This window comes from Dipteris shenzhenensis, chromosome 21 (assembly GCF_047967505.1).
Source record: "Dipteris shenzhenensis isolate YYH24624 ecotype China chromosome 21, Dip_SZ_1.0, whole genome shotgun sequence".
Classification (NCBI taxonomy): Eukaryota; Viridiplantae; Streptophyta; class Polypodiopsida; order Gleicheniales; family Dipteridaceae; genus Dipteris; species Dipteris shenzhenensis.
The window spans coordinates 8,854,214-8,875,644 of record NC_141616.1 but is presented as its reverse complement, the minus strand read 5'-3'; the positions used below and the strand labels follow the sequence as shown (position 1 = coordinate 8,875,644).

The following is a 21,431-nucleotide window of genomic DNA, read 5'->3' as shown; positions in this document are numbered from 1 at the left end:
CTAGTTGCATAGGAGATGTTAGACTACATACAAGCCATTTTATTGGTTTATCACTCACTTGATCGAGCACATTGGTGAAATGGCAGTATCAACACTAGCAATATCTTGGATGCACAAATACTTGAGCTTGACTCGTGAACACTTACAAATTCTTAGCCTACGCAATTTTGCAATGCACCTTACTGAAAGTGCAGCTGTTTTTTAGGCCTTTTCTTTGCGCAAGCTTAAAAGCTTTTCTTAAAAAATTACAACCCTCATGCAGTGCATGTCAATGAAATCAGCTTCACACTTTTAATTGGTCACAGTGGGGAAAGAGCATCAACTTTCCAAAAGCAAATGGACTATGAATGTCCAAACGTCAACGGCAGAGGCTGTACATAAGCATCCTTAAACTAAAAAGACACAAATGCAAAGTTGTATCATCTAAGAAAGAATTAGACAAGACACCGGTACAGATAACAAGAAGGCAACTGACATGCAAATCTGCTTTCTGTCTGAAAAAGGTAAAGCGCTAGCAACAACATATCTATACTATAACACAAACCCAAGACAGTCCACACTAACCAAATTGAGCAGAAATGCCACTTGGTGTGGTGGAGAAACTTGCAAGTCTTTATATTCCTAGCTGCAAAGGCCTAATACCTTTCACTTCATACAGGAGAAACCTGCAAGGTTACATCTCCAATCAAGTAACCACTTAGTCACATCACAGTTGTGTTAGCTGTGGCTCTTATAGACTGCCCATTGGCATAGCCATTGTATGTAGGACCACCACCTCTAACCCCACGACCACCCCCTCGTCCATAATAATTTCTAGGATAATATCCTCCCTGATCATAATACTGTCCGTTACGGCCATTGGCAAACCCTCCACGCCCAACACGACCACGTCCATTCATGTAGCCTCTTCCCCGGCCACCTGTTACATAACTCGAACCCCAATTACCACCCTTTGGTCCTTGATAGCCCCTTGGGCCTATACTTACATTAGAAACAGGCGACTGCTCCTCAATTTGCTGTCCCTCAGAATTCTGTGGCTGCTCAGGTTCAGAAGGTTGGGTTGATGGGGCAGTTTGTTGCTCCTGTTGAAGCAGCTCCTGTTGTGCTTCATCAACACATGGCGTATCGGCAGACTTCTCAGTATCATCAACCTGTGGCAGTAGTTATCCATGCAGCACCCACTTTAAATCACAGCAGTGCTATTACAACTGGAGAAACAAAAATAAACTTGCTGACTTGTTCCACAACCATGAAGACATTAGACGCACCTCAGGTATCTCATCTGCAGCAGTGGAATCCGACAGGTAAGGTGCTGCAGCATTCAGCGTCAGGTGCAAGTCTGATGTTTCTATGCCGTTACTGTCCGTGTAATGCTCCCCACTTTGAAAAAGCAATTGTTGAGCTGTAGCTGGATTCTGTTGTTCTTAAAGGTGTAAGCTCAAGTACACTAACTAGTATTTTACCTGCTATTAAAAAGATACAAACTAATTGTAGCTACAGGTTGAAAACAAAGATTAAAATCATGAACATAAAATCCAATGCTTGAAAAACCCAACAAGCAAATTGCTCCCTCATAGGACTCCTCCACTATCTGCAACCTTGGCTCTTCCTGCCGTGCCTTTTATGTGCATTTAATTGTACTCCCCCTGCTGCTTCTCCATCCGTCCTCCTTACCCTCTCCACCCATCCTTGCTACTCTTATTGAACTCAGTCTCATTCTGTTTCAGAACCCTTTACATCTGCCATTCCAGCCTGTGGCCTGCATCAGCCTCTCCCTGCAATCTATGGAAGTGTCCTTGCCATTCTTGCTCTCCCCCATGCCCCCACGCACAAAATACAGCCACACGCCACAGCTCCATTGCAGCAGTCTCCATCATGCACTCTCTTGTTCTTCTCTGAACTACTTTCTTCAAAACGCATGTCGTATTATCATGACACAAAGGATACAGGAGTTCTAATTCAAAACAAATCGTGCTCCATGAGGCATTCTGTGGCAAATCTTGACGAGCTTCCAATATCTTTGAGTTCTCATTCAAAACATTTCATGCTCCATATAAATCTTGTGGAGCTTCAAAGTCTTCGGTAAGAGGAATATGTATCAGCTAAAATCAGCCTATCAAGCATCCTATTAAATGAGGGCCCTGTAATACTGCGTGAAAAATAGACCACGAGAGCACTCCTTCGAAAATAAATGAGAACTACAGCACGGTGAGGGAAACAAAGCAAGGATCTCTAGAAAACTAGTAATGATTAAGAGCTGAAAACGATAACATGCAACAGCCAAATTGTTGTGAAGTAAATGTGTAACAAAAGCTGGGAGAAGAGTTTACCCAGTCTAAAAAATGTCGTCCCTGTGCAGGATGACTATTTGCAAGAAGTGCTGTCACGGGGGCGTGAAATTCTAAGTACTTGAATGTACTACAAGACTATGAATACTTCAGTTTTAAAAGTCCAAGCGTGGGCTTAATAACGTGTAATTAAACACGGCATGGTGCCTAGCACATAAGCGTAATTAATTAATCCCTAGGCCCAAAGGCATTCCAAGGAATTAAAAGAGTGGTTGTTGGAAAATGATGATGTGGCATTTTTAATGGGCCCCTCGGAGGACCATGTATCTTCAGTGGCCCCCCTAGAGCTCCAGGTGGCTCTAGTGCCTTCTACATGCTCCTCCTTTGCCATTCTTGGACCTTCTAAACTTCACATGTGTGGTTTTCTCTCTCATCTTCTCCCTTTGTTGAGATTTTGGACTGGTTTTTCAGCCTCCTTCAGCTGAATTCCGTTTTTCTTCAAAACTCCTCACCCGTTTGGATTCCTTGACTTCCCTTTGGCCCAATGGCTTCCCCTCTGCCTCTCCCTTCATAGTGATATGCTTTTCCCTCCGTGCATTTGGTAGAACGGGTAGAGCTGAGCACTTCTTTTGCTGGTCAAATTTGCAAAAGTGGCTTTTTCTAGACCTTTTTGCTTGTACAGCCTCCTGGGCCTCTCCTCTTGCAAAGCTACAACTTTCTGTTTAATTTTGAGTGGTCCCACGCACTGGTTGACTGTTTTTTCTCAGTTTTGGAGGACTTTTTGGCGATGAAACTTCTCCAAAACCTACTCAATGCATTCCTCTCTGAAGCACGCTTTTTTTGAGCCCAAGAACTTCCACTTCTTCGCGACAGAAGTGCTTCTTTTCGCATTTTTCAATGAAATTCTTGCTGGTCGGCTCTTGTAAATGCTCTTTCTTCATGCCTTTGCACTCCTCTTTGGCTGAGAATGCAATTGGGCATTGGCTACTATGTCCTCTTGGCAATTGAGGACTTGCAAGGCTCGGTGAGTTGTGATTTTGTTGCTGCAATTTCTTTTTGCCATAAGCTATTGGTTAGCCTCATGTGCCGCCTCTTTCTTAGTTCACAAGTGCCTAGGCAATGCTACATGAATCATTCTTTGTTTGGGTACTTTCCTGCTTTTATTCTGGAGCTTTGAAAAGCTTTGTGAATGCCATCTAGAAACCACTCAAAGAGAGTGCAGTTGGGATGCAGTGTGATTGCCTCTGGACAGCCAATGGAATTGCACTTGGAAAGAGAATGCCTTTGGATTGAGCCTATGAGTTAAGTGCACTTATGTGATGATGTTCTATGCTTGAAAGCCTTGCGAAGGCTCAGTGAATTGGGACTACGTGCTCAGTTGCAAGGAAGGTCTCCCAGATGCAACTTGTAATCATTTCGCTGTAAAATCTAAAGAAATACCGAAAGGGACGCCACGGTGTTTGGAGCCAATCGGGTGCACTTGTCTATGTTTGTTGAACAGGGACATTCTAGCCTTCATCCCTTTTTCAGTGGTTTTGTTTATGAACAAATGGATAAATGCCAAATGGTGATCATGCATTGGTTAATGCTTGTGATATATGCTTTGTGAGCTGTAAATAAGTGATGAAGTGATTAAAGATTTAGTTCCACTGCCCTCTGTGTGATTAGAGGCCGGTTTCAAGTGCTATGATCAAGGAGTCTAGAAGTCTAGAACATGCTGCAAGAGAGCAAAAACAAATCACCCTAGCCTGGATCCAGAGGATAATTGTCTATAAGATGAGCGATAGGTCCTTGCTACTCTTAAGGTAGTCGTACACTTAGATGGGGGCTTCAATAATTGTAAAGCTAGTTAAGGCCCTTAGAAGGAAGCTAAGAAAGGAAAAATTACATGGAAGTACAAGAAATGTGGACTATCATTGAAATTGAAATCATGTTTTTATAGAACATGTTGCAACAGATATCAAGCAGAAAAACCACCACTCAGCAATGATAAAAATACTTGATGACAGCGAAGAAATGATCAACAAGACATAAGATAGTGGCTCCATGTGATGAAGTTGCAGATCGTGACAAGGGTTGGTTTTCTTAAGACCATATGATTGCTAGCCACACATATAAGTTTTCTTTGTGTGATTTCTTGTGACAAGACTTCACACCCCATCCAATTATCTTCTACAAGATTTGCGAGCATTATTTACAGTTCAGAGCTGCCGATCACCATGTATGCTAGCTCTTGTTACCTTCGGTGTGACGATATCAACTTAAGCATGAGCATATTATTTACACCACTACCTTCGGTATAGCCTATGACACCTTTATGACACCTTCATTGTGTCCATGTCACCTTCAGAGTGATCTATCAACTTCAGTGGGATTTGTCATGTTCAGCATGACTTTAACATCTTTATTATGGTTTACATTTGCCATGTTAAGTATGGTCTTGTTTACACCATCTACGGTATGATCTTCAATATCCACGGTAGTCACATCCAGTGACAGGATGTTGGGAGCTAGTGCATGATGTGGACTTCATATCAGTGAAGTTATGAGTCGTTTGACTATTTTCTACCGAATCACCCTCCACCTGATGTAAATTATCGACATGTCGTACCAGACTGACAATGCTTCCCACATTAACGAGGGTTTTCTAGCACCCATTGGGTCTCCAATACCTAAGGTTTATTCCAGACACCTTGAGATTGGCTTTGGGAGTCAGCCTTTGTGTGGTGGACAATGATGCTTGGCTTATGTCAGGGACAATTAATCAAACAAGTAAGCCTAGAACAAATACAGTCCTAGGTTTGCTAGGCTCATAACTTGACCTAGATAACTGAGAATTTACCCAAACTAAAGCCATCCTTTAGATCTCGATATACCCTTGCTAATGTGTATGTATGTTAGTGATCTAGGTGCTAATCCTAACGCTCAAAGATTATGGGTTTTGAAGATTACCTCTGCCTCCCGATTCAACACCACCTGATCTTATGGGTGGGTAAAGGGTTCATGGGGCAAAAATGTTAAAAAAACCTGATTAAAACTTTAAACTAATTACTAAATACTATTCTAAACTACAATAACTAATTAGTTAGAAACTAATATATTAGAAATCATTTTACAAGTTCCTAGAGATTTCCAAACCTGCTTTGTTTGATTTTCACAACTTAAGGAGCTTCCTGCTTTCCATAGGAGGCTACAAGTGCGATCAGTTTCCACGAGTGCTGGTTGAGTCTCTCCTTATTTCGCATCACTTTCTTACTGCTTCCTTGCTCTTGCCCCCCTTTGCTGCACTCTTGCTGTTTCCTTGCTTCCTGGACCTTGCACTCACATCCAGGAGGTAATTATCTCCAGAGGAGTTTGGGTTTTGAACCTGGCCAGACCTGCAACAAAGGCTCTACAGCAAGGAGATGTGCTGGAAATCGGTTCACAGCAGCAAGACTTTCCCAAAAAGCTTGTGATGGATTTTTAGCCCATGACATTGTTGATCGCTTCTACATGCATATTTAATCCTAAATCTGTTCTTTCTCCTCCCAAGTTGATGATTTGCTGCAATTTTGCTTCAACTTGCAGTTTTTCCTACTTCCACACCAGGGACAAGCCATGAGGTAAAGTTCACTTTGCAAATTCAGCCTATTCCTGAAATTGCAATTCAGATTTACTTTCTTTGAACTATAAGAATCTAGACATGTTTGGTTTGATAACACTCTTAAGAATTTTCGAATCAGAATTTCCAACTCTAATTCAACCTACTCCTAAAATTGAGATTCACTTTCAAGCTGGTTTTCTCACTCTTGAATTTCGTTTTTCATTCTTAACGTGACTTTAGTTACTCCTATATACCTAGATGAATCCAGGAACATTCCCAAACTCATTCTCTAAAAACACAACATAGTTTTCTCCTAATTTACTTTCTTTGAACTATAATGATTTTAGACATGTTTGGTTTGAAAGCATTGACTCCTAAGAATTTTCTAATCAGCATTTCTAACTCTAACTGTTTCTAATCTAAATTCTGTGTGTTTCAGGGCCTGAGAGATCGGTATGTGCCGATAAAGTGATTCTACAGCACTCACCCCTGATATTTTGAGATTGGGCTCCATTCAGAGAGATAAGGGACCCTTCTTCACCTGATTATCTCCAAGGGCTGCATTACTTTCTACTATTTTCTACAGTTCTGGATTCTCATCTCCCATTTTCTTTCATTAGGGAGAACATTGTATACATTGGACTATATATTCATGTCTAGGACTTCTCAGGTCCTGTACCGAGGTCTATATTGCTAATGTAATTAAAGCCTCACATTATTGTAATAAGAAATATATTGGCAGTCGCCCTAGGTAGAGAATGTCATTCACACCCCATAGGGTTCTGGAGTCCTCTCTTTTTCATTTCTCTATCCTATCCTTAAGTGGAACCTGAATAATATGTGTGTTTTAATTTCTAAATAATGACTATCTGAAATTCTAAGTGTTGGAAAGGTCACCTCCCCATCTGTAAGCCCCCAAATGAGGAGAGCGTGGGGGAGGGAGACCTAGGGCAGAAGATGCCCAAAGAAGAGAGAGAGGGGGCTGCCACATGGGCAGCACCTCACAAGAAAAGAAAACCTTGTGCAGGAAAGATGGCGGGGGGCATGTAGCCCTGGATCTGGCCTGGCAAGACAAAGCTTCATGGCAGGCGTACGGACTGCAACAGATCCCCATGAAAGGTGCGATGACTCAGCAGGATGTACGGAGCAGTACGGCGCAGGACACGTGGCTGGAAAGAGCCTGGCAGAGGGCAGAACCAGCAGGCCTGGTGGAGCAGCAAATTGGGCTGCCAGTGAGCAGTGGCATGCCTTATGATCTTTGGGCCTACATCCAGGAGGCAAAGCAGGGCCAGAGTTGCTGCAGACTGAGCTCACTTGGGGCTGAAGCCTAGGCTGTCTACTAGGGCAGCAAGGTGCTGAGATCTTTGGACAGAAAGTCTACTTACGCTCGAGGTGGAGCACGCAGGCTCGAGTCTAGAGATAGCCAGCAGATTGAAGAAGGACCTTGTGGTTAGATCAGAGGACCACACCATTGGTGGGACTCTGGATCTATCTATTTTGTATTGTGTCCATAGTTTTGGACGGAAATATATATTTTGGTGGTTTCTCTATCTGGCCGGTTCATTGTCTATTGATGAGTCTGCACATCTATTGAATGCACATAAGTAAAGAAGTTTGTGATTCCACACCCCCCACGCACACTATGAGATCCTGGGCATTACTATAAGTCTTCCGCTGCGTGTACCCTCTGCTGGGTATTTTCTAACACTAAGTTTATTAAGCAATTTTTGCAAAGCATGACTCTGAGAAGTAGTATATTATTCGTAACTGCGAATTGCAACCTGAGAATACAACCTGTCAATGAAAATGTCTCAAGAATGAAGGTGCACATGAGCAATACAAGGCATGTGCCTCCTAAGGAGTTTATCTTGCATGACAAGCAATGCAATGGTGCGCACGCTACCTATGTTGCTCTCACACTTGAGGGTCTTAAGAAGAAATGTAACAAGTAGGAAAGAAACTACTAAGTAAGCAAAGGTAAACTATGGTTCTCATTAGGTAGAGGTCAATAATGCCAAATTACAATGAGTAGTAATGCTCCAAGCAACAAGATTCCCTTCAGAGACAGGAGGCCCACATTGGCCCAAACTGAGGTCTCTACGTCTATTTTGTTCTGACTTCTCTAATTGTTTCATTTATTTGAGTTGAAATAAAAGTTGCAATGATAGAGAATTGTTTTTTTCCTTTTCCTGTTATTCCAAAGGATTGAGTAGATAATTAACCCCTTTCAAGTCATTCATTACCCTACACATGACAGTTTGGAGCCCTCAATTGACAGACAATCAATTCCAAAATGTGGATTTTTGAGAAACTTATCACCTTCGGTTATCTCAGATCATACCACGTATTTGTACCAAGTTGACAAAGATGTTTGTGATTGTGATAATGCGCAATAATGATGCTATAGGTCTGATCCATTCGCACCTGATGGGAGAAATACATTGAAGAACCATCTGGATCCAGGACACCAGCTCCTGCTGAGGTCTCGTGCAAGAGTATTTGTGATGCATATTGCCCTGCTGCTGAGGCTGCAGCAGCTGCTGTCTGCTGACTTACAGTTTGCAACTCCGGAGTCATGGTGAAGTACTCAGACGACAAGATCCTATTGAGTCTTTCCCTTAAATGTGAATCTTTACAAGAAGTCAAGGAACATAAAAGCTGAATCATTTGCTTTATGCAGGTCAAAAAGCTGTTATATTCCAGCATGCTACGGCAGAAACAGCTCCTGGAAAATAAGCCCCCCTCCGGTATGTTAAGAGATTTCCTAGATGCAACGACTAAAGTAATGAATGTGTGTCAACATGCTCGCCCTTTCCATTCTTTTCTTTTTCTTCAGGCCCTACATGAATAACAAGAAACTTGAACACACCCATATCCCACAGCTAAACACAAAACAGGCCATATCTTTCAGCGTGCAGATCTACAGATCGATGGATCAGATCCCCAAGGTTTGTTTAAAGAACAAACCCAGGCCCTTGACTAAGATCAAAGCTCCAATAAGTGTTCTCTCGTACCGTTAAGCTCTAAGTTGTATGTACCCTAGTTGCTTCCTCGGAATCTTATATCAGGCAGTAGCCACAGCTTTTGTATATATGGAGTGGCAAAACCTCATTATTTCCTATCACCTTCTGTGGGACAGGCACGAGAGAAGTGGGAAGAAGGAAGGAGGGACAGGCACCCCTACGGAAAGATGATGCTGAATATTATGCGATCCATTCTTAAGATTACACAAGATACTCTGACATCGTGCAACAAAATGTCATGCCAGCTCGCGAGTCTAAAAAAGCCTGTTCCACCTAAAATGCTTTTTGCACTCCTTGGGAGCTGCCATGTGCCCTCCCTAAAGCAGATGTACTAGAGGGTTTCTTGCTGTCCAGTGGACGTTAATAGACTTTCTTTCTTTCTTTCTTTCTCTCTCTCTCATACACAGAAATACAAAAACTGTGCGTGAATGAACTACAGACAAGCGAATCATTTAAACTGAGTACTGAGTCAGCATGCAAGTACACCGCATCATCACAAAAGCACATATTCTCAGGGTGCTGAACTGCAGATAAGCGAATCATTTAATCTGATTCTGACTCAACATGCGAGTACACCGTATCGAACATAGAGTATACAGCCATCACAAAAGCACATATCCTCGGGGTGCAGGACTACCCACACGAACAAAAATACACCAAACTTCACCCAACCTAAACGGAAGCAAAACAAATCCAGAACAATTTTAGAATATCAAATGCCCACACAAGGACAGTAAGGATACAGGTTATGCCAAGGTCGGGGCGAATCGGACGATCAGAACTGTGCAGCCAGAGGAAAGCGTGCTCAATGCATTGTTGCAGCGCATCCTTGTGCGAAAACGTTACATTCGGCGGTCGAGAGGTGACTAACGATCCAAAAAGTGAAAGCGCATCGAGATCACCCTCCAAGAGAGGGCTGGTGGAGTCCTCTGTTACAAAATCATAGGAAAGGCAAGAGCTTCGCTCGTGAACCTTCGTCCACACGAGGGAAGATGCTTCTCCCTGCGATCTCACATCGAAGAGCTGCGCGAAATACAGAAGCTTCAACAAGTCAGCAATGTGCCCGTCTGAAGGACCGCTGGCCTCCAGACCATCAGTCGCAGTTTCTTCCTGCGCATTCTCCCCCTCCTCCTTGAGTTGCGCAGGCTCAAGATCAGCTTCCTTGGTCGATGCTCCATTGCAAACCGCGGCTGCCTGCCCTTCCAAGTCCTTGCGAACCTCATCCGGTGAAATTCCGTTCTTTTCCTTCCTACTGACTTCATGAACTTCTGATTCCTTCTCCTCCGTCACACTCTCTTCCTCTTCTCCTCTTCGAAGAGTGGCAGCCATGAGTTCCTTCTCTCTTTCGACCAGCTCCTCCTTGACCGCCACCAACACCGGCTCCCGCAGCTTCCCATACTCATCGATAAGCGCAGCGACTGCAATCTTCGTCTTCAGCACCTCCTCCTGCTCTTTGTTGATAGTCTTACCCTGCGACTTACTGTCTTCAATCTGCAAAATCCGGTTATACTTCTTCTTCAGGGCACGGAGGCGCTTGTTGAGCATGGTGAGCACGGGTCCCTCCTTGCATGCGGGGGAGGGAGCGAGGCCATCGCAGTCCGAGAAGGAGGAGCAGTCGTTACCGGCCATGGTAGGGGCAGGGAGAAGGAAACCCTAATCAAACAAGTGGGGAGAGGAGGGGAGGGCGATTTTCGCCAGAATGCAGGCGTACAATATATGGATGGGAAGCTGGAGAGGAGCTCTAGAGGGACATGGCGATGGCGAGGGGGGGAAGGAAACAGAAAAAGGGAAGGGGGAGCTCCAAGAGAAGCTCGAATGCTCAAAGGCAGCAAAGCAGGAGCTTCAAGTTTTTGCCCAACAGAAGAAGAAACAGAAAAGAAGAGAGAAAAGCCCTACCTTACAATACCTTTCCTTTTCTTTTCTTAAACCCTTTGGCTTATCTTCCTTAATCCATCTCTTAATTTCGTTTTATCTCACCTAAATTAAGCTTTTTTTTTCCATCCTTGGCCCAATTAGGTATCCCTTGGCCTGTTTCCCCGCACCAATTAGATTTACGTCAACTAGATTTGCGGTAGGCAGTCTTTCCATTGTGGAGCAAGTATCTGCTAACTCGAAATTCACTCTTTTATCAATTGTTTAAGGAAAAAAGAGAATGAGTAAAATAGTGGACATGAGATGCGACACGAGGACCAAATCGTCCCTGCAAATGTCAGGGGTGGTGATTTATTATTGATTTTGTGATGTCCATATTTTGGAAGCTGAACTCCAACAAATACATGAATAAGGGCCTATTCCCACTACCAGTTAGGGAGCACTAGTTAAGGCTCTTAATGGAGTGTTCTCTTAAGTGTGCATTCCCATTGATATTTAGAGAGTCTAGTTAAGTTAAATCTCCTAACAGCTCGTTAAAAATTCTTGTAAATTTAACCCCTTGAAAATAGGTACTTTAAGGACTTTTTTATGTTTAAGTTAACGAGTAACCTGACCCGTCTACGACGGGCAAGAGACCCGCTCCGCTAGGTCTCTAAGTTGCAATCATAGATTACTTTAATAAAATTTAAGGTTTCATTTTAAGAAAATTTATGAAAAACATATGCATACAGACACACACACACACACACAAAAAAATATTCAAGAATTTTCAGTTGTACAATAATTCAAAAGCCTTCCATTAAACCAAACTTCTAAACACACACACACACACACACACACACAAAACACTAAATATTAAAATATCTTATAAACTCTCTCATTCTCTCTATATGTGCATGCACGCATGTGTGTGTGTGTGTGTATGTGTGCTCTCTCTCTCTCTCTCTCTCTCTCTCTCTCTCTCTCTCTCTCTTTATATACAACCACCAGACCTCCTTAGAGGCCTTTTCCTTCTTTAAAGTGTTGTTCCCAAGTTTAGGTTGTTGCTTAGATAGGGACATTGAAGCATTGTAAGAATGGGGGGCATCCAGCCATGGCAAGGTGCTTTAAATACAACATCCTCTTTCAAGATGATTTGTGCACCTATCGGTTCAAATCAAAATCCCACATCACCGTTCATCTTCATCTTTTGCATTCTACATTTTACCAAGATTACACCCCAACTAACATTCTTTACCACAAACAAATCTCTATTCATGATTGCCCACTGTTGCTCCATTTCATAGTTTCCTAGTAGTTTATCTCTACTTTTGCATGCCAATGTATGTCAACCTCAGTCGTAAAGTTTCCTTCTTGTTGTTTGTAAATTTGGAAAACTCGAAACACCTTAATAGAGTATATGCTAGTCTTGGTCCATCACTCTTTTATTATGTGGGAAACCAAGGATTCTTCGACCTTTCCCTTGAGCTACATACCAAAAGTTGAACATTGTGCTCGTGATCAGTCTGCCGCTAAGTGACAGTAAGCAAATCTCCTCTCATGCGTTTCATTATGCCCATGCTTTTGTATCTGATGGTGAAGCTCATGGTTGGGTTGATGCATGCTTAGTACAACTCCCATCTCTATGAGAAGAGGCTTTCTCAACTCTCGAATCTTGTTATCGAATGAGCTTGAGTAACTTTGGTCTTTCTAAACTCAACAAAATAAGGTATGAATCCTAGATAGAGACTCGAATCTCCCCCCTCCTCCCTCGAAACTCCTCTCTTCATGTTGAGCCTCATGCAAACCTCCATCCTCATAGGTATGGGATTAGTCTCTGTAAAGAATATAAGAAGTATCGACCAAAGTGTATACATATATCTCAGAGCATTCCTTCACTGCTTGAGAGTGTTATTGACCAAAGTGGATACATATATCTCAGAGCATTCCTTCACTGCTTGAGAGTGTATGTCTCTAACTTTCTCGAAGGGCCCTATTTTCAAAATGTTCTAACATCAATTTCTATCCCCACATCAAGTGTTTTCATACTACAACAAGCCTTCAATATGCCAACGTAAGTATGATGATTTGGGATATTGCCCTCCTATTGCATCTATGGATAGAGTTCAAAGCCAACAAATCATCTTCCTTCTGGGCATAACCCAATATCATAGTAGTCTAGGAAACCACACCATGATGAGGCAGCTCATCAAAGGCATGACATGTGTCCTTTATGCTCCCACATTTCACATAAGTATCCACCAAAGAGGTTCTTACAAATGAATGTGACTCAAAGCAACTCGTTGAGTAATTTGGTACCTCCAGCTCCAAAGCTTGCGCATCATCTTCCTTCTAAGCATTGACCATAACCATTGCACCAAAGACATGCTGTGCGTACATGCCCAATAAACATCTAACTCACATCCATGATTCACTACATGGGGGTGCATAGCTCTGCCTTTTGCTGGGCACCCTATTTTCACATAGCTTACATCCACTTGATCCCATTCTTATAGTGCTACCATCCTATTGTAGGAATTAAAGGCAACAATAAAAGTTCAATAATGTGGTTGAAACCCTTTTGGTGCATCAATGCATATAATTCCAAAGACAACATCCCATCTTCTTGCTTGGCATATCCCAAGATCATAATAGTCCATGAAACCACGTCACAATCAGACAATTGATTAAATACATGGCATTGTTTCCATGCAAATCTGACAATCATTTTGAAAGTTTCAGTGATCACCAACTTCAACAATGTCCGAATTGCAAATTGGAAGCTTCTATGTCACACCCATGCAAAATTTTATGGGTGAGCGACGCTTTACTTAGTAAAAGTATGCAGAGTCTCGTGTATTTGGATATTTTAGTGCCCTCTATGACTACTTTAATACCTGTGGAATAACTGTCATGGACTTGTTGTGGCATTTTACTACATAAAGTAGGCCCCATCAATTTTACACTTGGCAACTTGAATTCCCTTATATCTTTAGATTCTATAGCAATCTTCTCTGGTGGGACATCCCTTCATAATTTTTTCCCAATTGCAAAGCTTATCTCTCTCTCTCTATATATATGTGTGTGTGTGCGTGTGCATGTGCATGCGTGTGTGTGTGTGTCTATATATATTATTATTATTATTAGTTTATTTATTCATATAAATATATTCTCTCTCTACATACATACATACATACATATATGTGTGTGTGTGTGTATACATACATACGCACATACATATGTGTGTGTGTGTTTGAAGCTAGATGGGAATTTGGGAGGATTCTTCATTCAAAGGTGACTTGAAATTATTAGTAGGTTTGTTCAAGCTTGCAGGTGCAAATTCTGAATCATTAACCATTTCTTTGAAGTTCTAATTGGTATCTTTTATCTGAGATGGTAGATTAGAAATTGAGGTGCTCTCATACCTTGTAGTCGTCTCGTTCCAAGTGATTTTTAAATACCTTTCAACGTGGTGTCTAAGTACCTTTCAACACTTATGGTCTAGAAATCTCATATTTTCTGAGGATCTTATCCAATATACCTAACAATCCTACTCCAAAGTTTTAAGTGTTGCATGTAGCTCCTCCTCGAAAGCTTCACCTTGACGCATCAATTTTGAATGCCTTCATTCTAATTAGAAATAGCCTCCTAAGAGGAAAGTTGTTTGCTAGATGATACTAAGATTCACAATGTCTTGCTTATGTTTCAAATTCTTCTCTTTGCACATTGCATTGACCTTCAAATTTTCCACTTCTATCTCAAAGTGGGAATCTCTCTTTCCACATATTGTGATTTAGATGTGACAGAAGCAACATCAGTCCTTGAACACTTATTGTCTACAGATCTCATATTTTTAGAGGATCTTCTCCAATATACCTAACAATCCTACTCCAAAGTTTTAAGTGTTGCATGTTGGTCCTCCTCAAAAGCATCACCTCGACAGATCAATTTTGAATACACTTCATTCTGATTAGGAATAGGCTCTTAAGAGGAGAGTTGTTTTCTGGATGATACTAAGATTCGCAATGTCTTACATATGTTTCAAATTCTTTTCTTTGCGCGTTGTAGTGACCTTCAAATCTTCCACTTCTATCTCAAAGTGGGAATCTCTCTTTCCACATATTGTGATATAGATGTGACGGAAGCAACAATAGTCCTTGTTGATGTATTCCAATAATTTTTCTTTTGGATACCACTCCATGTCATAGAGTTGGAGAGAGATTCTCCTAATCAATACCTTGTCATTGTATCTTATATAGGATAGGACAACAAAATCGTTTCAGTAGCCAACCCAAATAATGCCCTTGTGCATAGCATGCCATGCCTTTTGTCACCTGTTTCGAGATCCTTAAGTAGGAAAACAGGAAAAAGGCTACATGAGCTCTACAGTGTCGGCAAGGCAAGCAAGAGATCATAGGAAGGAGTTTAAGGGGAGAAAGTCAAAGGGATGATGGAAGGGAGGCCTACAAAGATTTGGTACGTTTAACGAAAGTGAGGAGGAGCCAACCATGGTTGAGCTTTGATGGATGTTCCTCCTTTTTCTTTCTAGCGATTGAGCAAGGAAAAGAATAAGGGAGCTTTTTAAGCCCTCCAAATCACATAAAGACACACTCACACATGCCTAGAGAAGCAAGATACACGTGCAGGCACACTTTCTAATCTATATGCATATGTACATTAACACATCTACATGCTCTCTCTCTCTCACATACACACACACATGTGCACATGCTTGTGCCCAAACATTTGAGCATGTGCATGTGTAATGTTATATGTAGGTGATATCAATGTGCCTTCGTGTCTATTTGTGTGTACATATGCTTACATATGTATATGTGTGTGCTTGCACACATGCTTACATGTATCAAGACTTATCCATTCGTGATGCACGTGCATCAATTCTATGTGAGCCTTACCCATTTGTGGCTCACAAATTACTATGATCTAATTATGCATTACATACTTTCTCCCTATGTACTTATCTTTATACCATCTACTTCCCTCATGCTCTTCTTTGATATTTATTTTTATGCTAGAGTAGTAGAAACCACCCTTGCTCTTTCTATATATTTTTCATTCCAATCCCCTAAATCGGTGATGATCGCACATCCAATTTGACTTCTCTCTTTGAGAATCTGGTTAGAGCAACTTCCAACGTCGATATGTGGACTTATTTACCCTCATCGTTATAATTATTTCTCAAAGGTGAGTAGCAGTCGTCTCTTTTATTGCAAGCTTTTGTATTTGCCTTTCTAGCATCGCCATTGCCATATCATTATCAGGATCAATGACATCGCTGCTAGGTTTGTTCTCTCCCCTAACCCTTCAGTTGGAAGAGCAAAAATCATAACTCAAGGGCACAATCCCAGGCTTCATCTCCTTGCTTAACCATGAAGGCTATCATCGAGCCTAATCCCTCCCTTGATTCCTCTCCTTACCCTCTCCTTGTGACCTCATTGTCATGTGCTGGTAGGTCTGTTCCTTTCCCTAATCCTCCTTTCCTCCCCCAGAATGGGAACTATTGGATCTTTTAAGATTGCCAATTGTGGCCCTTTCCACACTTTGGACTCCCAAACCTCCTCCTCTCTCCCCGAGCCTCCCTCCTTTTCCCTCGAAGCTCTAAAATTTATCCCCAAGCTTCCAAATTCGTGCCACATCAATTGCACTGTATTTGTCTCCTTAAGAAATAGTATAGAAGGTGAGTAGTGGGAATGCTATTTAAGCAAGATTCTTGTTAAGAAATTTTCATAGTCAAGATCAACTCGGAACTATACAGGATGGGTACTCGTTTGAAAGGTCTCAAAAAGAAGAATCCATTGTGACCACTTTAAAAAACAGACTTTGGATTGATGAGATAAACCATTTTGTAGGAAAAATACCCCTTAATTTTTAGTTAAGACCACTTAGTTCATAACATAATGGGTTACCAATGGGAATGCAATTCCCTTTTAAAGGTTAACTTTAACTTAACCGAATTGGTTATCTTAAGCTCACTAATATAATGTAATTGCCAGTGGGAATAGGCCCTAAGGAGATACAATAACTGAGTCTCGTTGTAGTTTTTACAATATTGTCACATGGACTACAACCATATGAATAAAGGTGTAGTCATCCTTCAATCTTGCATCCATCTTAGATTTCCTTGCTCCCTTGCATCGATAACATGCATTAAACGAGAGGAATGTTGTAAGAATTCAAATTGAAAACAAGAAATTTTGAATGGACCAATAATTGAAAATATTTATATTATAATATTTAATATATAATTATTATAACCACACAGTTTGGGCGGGGAGGCGGCACGCTTCCTTCCCCAAAAGTGATAATCTAAGGAATGAGTACTGAGATAACATCGAGAATATAAGCATCGAGGATAAGTCTTGCGAATTTATAAGAAACTGGCATATTACCTAAATATCAATAGTTGTAATCGTAGTTGAACGCCGAGAGACAATATTCAAAAAATTGCCAATGTGACCTTGAGAGGATCTGTGTGTGTCCTTGGGCAACACAAAAAGACAACTATCATTAGAGGAAGTTTGAAGTAGAGAATGTAGCATTCTCACTCTCTACTTAGTCAGCGTTACGTGCCTCTCCAACCTCGGGAAAATGGGAGTTTGATCATTGTAGTAAGTCGAGCTTTTAGGCTTGTGAGAGTGGAGCATAAGGTCATCGTGAGGCTCTCCAAAGATTCACATGCCAATAAGCCCAAACTTTCAAATCAAGTAGACCATCTCTTCAAATCGAATAGGTTTGAAACGTTTATATAGCCTTTTTATTGTGAAAAGCACCTATGTGCTTTAGTCAAAAGCTTAGCTTTTACATCAAACAAAACCAAGGGCATAAGATGAAAGGCTTAGATTCATGACAAGTTCTCAAGGAGGGGTGAGAAAACCCAAACATCTCCCTAGGCTACCTATTGTAATGAGTGGCAGCACGCTTTCATGCATTTCAGTGCGATCGCAGATCCATAGCTTTTTGGTTGATTCGAAGAACGAGCACTGTGTAGGTGCAACGGTCGTTTTTTTACCTATGCTGAAGCCATCCTCGGCCAACCCATTTTCCTCCACTTTAGCTGTCCTGTCATCGTCGCTACGTTGATCAAGCATGCTTTTTTCAATGAGAATAGAGCAACACCCAAGTTAGTGTTGGAGTGCGTGGCCTCAGTGGCCATTCCTCCTTCTGTCATCGCACCTATCCACAACGCTACTCTAAGGCATGCGTGGAAACAAGCCCTCGATAACTCGATATCTTCTCGACTCCTTGCTTGTTTACTGATGTAACACTGGCCGGGTCCACACTAGTGGTGGTGAGGGAGCAAAGGGAGCAGAGACAAGGAAGGAGGAGGTCCAAGAGCAACTCCTAGTAAGAGCTTCACAATCAAAGCAATATGCTAGAAGAAGAACACGGAAAAGCCCTACCTTACAATACCTTGGCTTTCTTTTTCTTAAACCCATGGCTTAATCACCATAATCCATCTCTTAATCATTAGCTCTAACCCTTAAGAAATTGGGCTTGCTTTTACTTTGGTGTAGACTTGCCTCAACTTGGTATCGAGCTCATGCACACTTTGTCGAATAGTGCACACATTCAAAACTCAATGTGTTTGGATGGAATTAGATAGCGCACACATTCAAGACCCTATTTGTTTGGATGGGGACAACCTTGTTGTCGCTACATACCCCATCTTATATCCTATTCTTCCCTACGTGAGAATCCCTTGCCTTTCTTTTTCTTAAACCTTTGGCTTAAAGGCCATAATCCATCTCTTAATTATTACCTCTAATCCCCCCCTCCACCCCCTACTAGTCTAGACACTGTAGACTTGCCTCAATTTTCTACATAGCTTCTGCACACCTTGTTAGATAGCACCCACATTCAAGACTCAATGTAGTTGGATGGGAATCAGATAATGAACATGTTCAAGAATCGATGTGTTTGGATGGGGATCGACAGTGACAACATTGTTGTCGCTACTTGGCCTATCTTATGTTATCATAAAAGATGGTAGTCTTCCTTCGATCCAAGTGTGTACTCCATCACCAATAACAAATAGTTATGGTTTGTGTTGAAATGCTTTACATAAGAATTAAATGTGTACTTCAATCCTAGCACATCCAACACATAGTGCTTGGGACTTGCTTAACTGGGTTGCACAATTTCATTTACAAGCATGTTTTATTGTCATAGGCATTGATGGTCTAATGCAATCTTGTAATGCTTTTTTAGAGGAGGAGCATGTTGGGGAAAGTTAGCATGGTATATGCATTTTGCTATCTACTTGACTATGAAGTCAGTGGTAATTTAGATTGTTTACAGATGCTCAGATACAAGTGTATTTGTAATTCCCCTCATGCAAGAAAGTGCCCTTCTAGTCAGCCAGAATATTTCTGTGTAGTTGGTTGTTAGCAGTGCTACATGTGAGTTTGTTTTGGTTGATGTTGTGTATGAGGAAACAAAGTTCGTTGTAGCATTGGTTTATGCAACAAACTCATCAAGTAAGAGAGTGTGCCTTTGGGAAAGAGTTAAGCTAGTGATACCCGACAAGCATGTTGTGTTGCTTGGTGATTGGAATAATGTAAGTAATGTTAAGGACATGTCTCATTAGAGTTCTAATATGTCGCTTTAGGAAAGGAAATGTTAAGGGCAAGTCTTATGAGAGTTTTGATATTCCACTTTAGTAAAAGGAATGCTTGGCAACAACTGGAGATGAGTTGCGGATTAGTGGATTGGGTTAGTTTTGATGCCTTAAGGAATTTGCAGGTGTCTACTTGGCACAACAAGCATTCAAATAGCACATGGAGGGCGGCCCAACTTGACAAAAATTATTTCAGTCACGGTAGTTGGTGGATTAAGCCATTATTATAGGGGAAGGTTTTGAGGGAATCTTATGACTGAGACCATTTCCCAATTGTACTATATTTCAATCTGGTAGGTACAGAGGCAGCTAACGAAAGGCCCTATACCTTTCACATGGAATGCTTCATTTATGGGCAAAAAGTATTTCAATGAGAAGGTGTTCAATGTGTGGGTTAATGCAACACCTAGAATATAATCACCCACTATGGAGGTGAAATGCATGCTTAGATGCAGAAGGGGTTGCTTAGTGGGGCAAGGGTATCACTACTGTAGGCTTTGCAGGAGTCCCCCCATGATGCTCAATTAGTGGCTCTATTGAACTCAATTGAGCTTTTTCTAAGGGCTCAAGAGCACATCAAACTTGTAGTAGCACGAATACAGTCGAGTCTAAGATGGTTGGAAGATGGAGACAGACCCTCCTCTTTTTCTTAAAGGCAGCTAGAGAGAAAAAGCAAAGGGGGTGCATTACAATGATTTGTGATGAAGACGGCAAGATGATTATGGGGGATGCAGTAATTGCAAAGGTTTGCAAGGCATTCAACGAGGTTTGCTGGCACTAGACCAGAATCTCCTAGCAACTACAGTGAAAGATTGAATGACTTCCTAGCTAATATGCCTAGAAGAGTGTGCCCGTATGAAGCAATGGTACTGCAAAGACCATTTTTGGAAAAGAAAGTTAGGTTTACACTAATGCGAATGGCAAAGGACAAGGTCCTAGGCCTGATGGGATGCCAGTTGAAATTTTCCAACATTATTGAGAGACTTGCAAAGGTGAGATGCTGCAATTGAACTGGTGCTATTGGAGTAGTGAGATGACATGCAAGTTAAACATGGGAGTCATTAAGTTGATCGCAAAGAGCCATAATAGATTGCGTCCTAGCTAGTGGAGGTTGCTTTCTCTGCTCAACTCCTTTTATAAGATAATAGCCAAGCTGTTAGCAAACATGATAAAGTTTACAGTGGGGAGAGTAATCCACCCTAATCAGTACGGCTTTTATTACATGAGGTGGTTCAATTTGAGAGATGGTCAAGGAAAAAACTTTCTTTACTAGGCAAAATCACTGTAGCAAAACATGTGATGGAGTTAGTGATGGTTTATGTATTATATGTGTGGCCATTTACAAATGCATGCCTTAAAAAGGTTAACAGTTGAGGAAAATGCTTTCTTTAGCAGGCAAAATCACTATAGCAAAACATGTGATGGAGTCAATGATCGTGTATGTATTACTTATGTTGCCATTTTCAAACGCATGCCTTAAGAAGGTTGACAGTTGTATTTCCAAATTTGTTTGGGAAGGAAGATGGCATCCATTTAATTGAGAGTTAGTTGTTACTTCCAAAGAGGGTGGTGGCCTTGGGCTGGTGAAGATGAAGGCAAAAACTTAATGCCTTATGCTCAAAATGGTTGTTGCAGTTGGGGAGTGGGCAACCCATGGGCAAAAATTGCAAGAAAGCTCATTTGTTTGAACCTCCCAAAGGGACTGATGACCCTTGGCAAGATGTAATCCTCTCAAAGATTCCAACTAAAATCCCATAGTCTAAATTGTTGGCAAGGATGGTGCAAATATGGAAATGTAAAGCTAAAGGATGCACATGGGGTGGTCTTAGGTCACTTCACTAAGATTCCTCACTAGGCAAGTCACTATGGCTCATTGACTGGGCTTTCACCAATGGCCTTGCATTGATACTTAGTCATCCAAGATTGGCTGATCGGAGATTCAAGAATGGTAGATTGAGCAAATGCTAGGTTGACAAATGGAGAGGGGGAATTGATGAGAGCCTTCTTGAGTAGATAAAGTATGAGTGGCCGACTAGCCACATCTTCAA

General features: G+C 41.5%; 1 protein-coding gene across 1 annotated transcript; it reads right to left on the bottom strand.

The window, feature by feature from the left end:
- Positions 1-442: 442 nt before the first annotated feature.
- Positions 443-10,771, bottom strand: LOC147888459 (uncharacterized). Its single transcript, XM_087392437.1, has 4 exons — positions 9,638-10,771; positions 8,296-8,501; positions 1,269-1,415; positions 443-1,151 (listed from the first exon to the last, which is right to left on the bottom strand). Exons 1-4 carry the CDS (start codon positions 10,521-10,523, stop codon positions 702-704), a joined length of 1,689 nt encoding a protein of 562 aa, XP_087248563.1. The 5' UTR covers positions 10,524-10,771; the 3' UTR covers positions 443-701.
- Between the last annotated feature and the right edge of the window lie 10,660 nt (positions 10,772-21,431).

Coding starts and splice junctions, on each gene's coding strand:
- LOC147888459 (XM_087392437.1), bottom strand. CDS start 10,523: ATGGCCGGTAACGACTGCTCCTCCTTCTCGGACTGCGATGGCCTCGCT. Junction 8,502..9,637: donor CCCCGACCTTGGCATAACCT/GTATCCTTACTG, acceptor CTTCTTGTAAAG/ATTCACATTTAAGGGAAAGA. Junction 1,416..8,295: donor CAATGTATTTCTCCCATCAG/GTGCGAATGGAT, acceptor TAAGAACAACAG/AATCCAGCTACAGCTCAACA.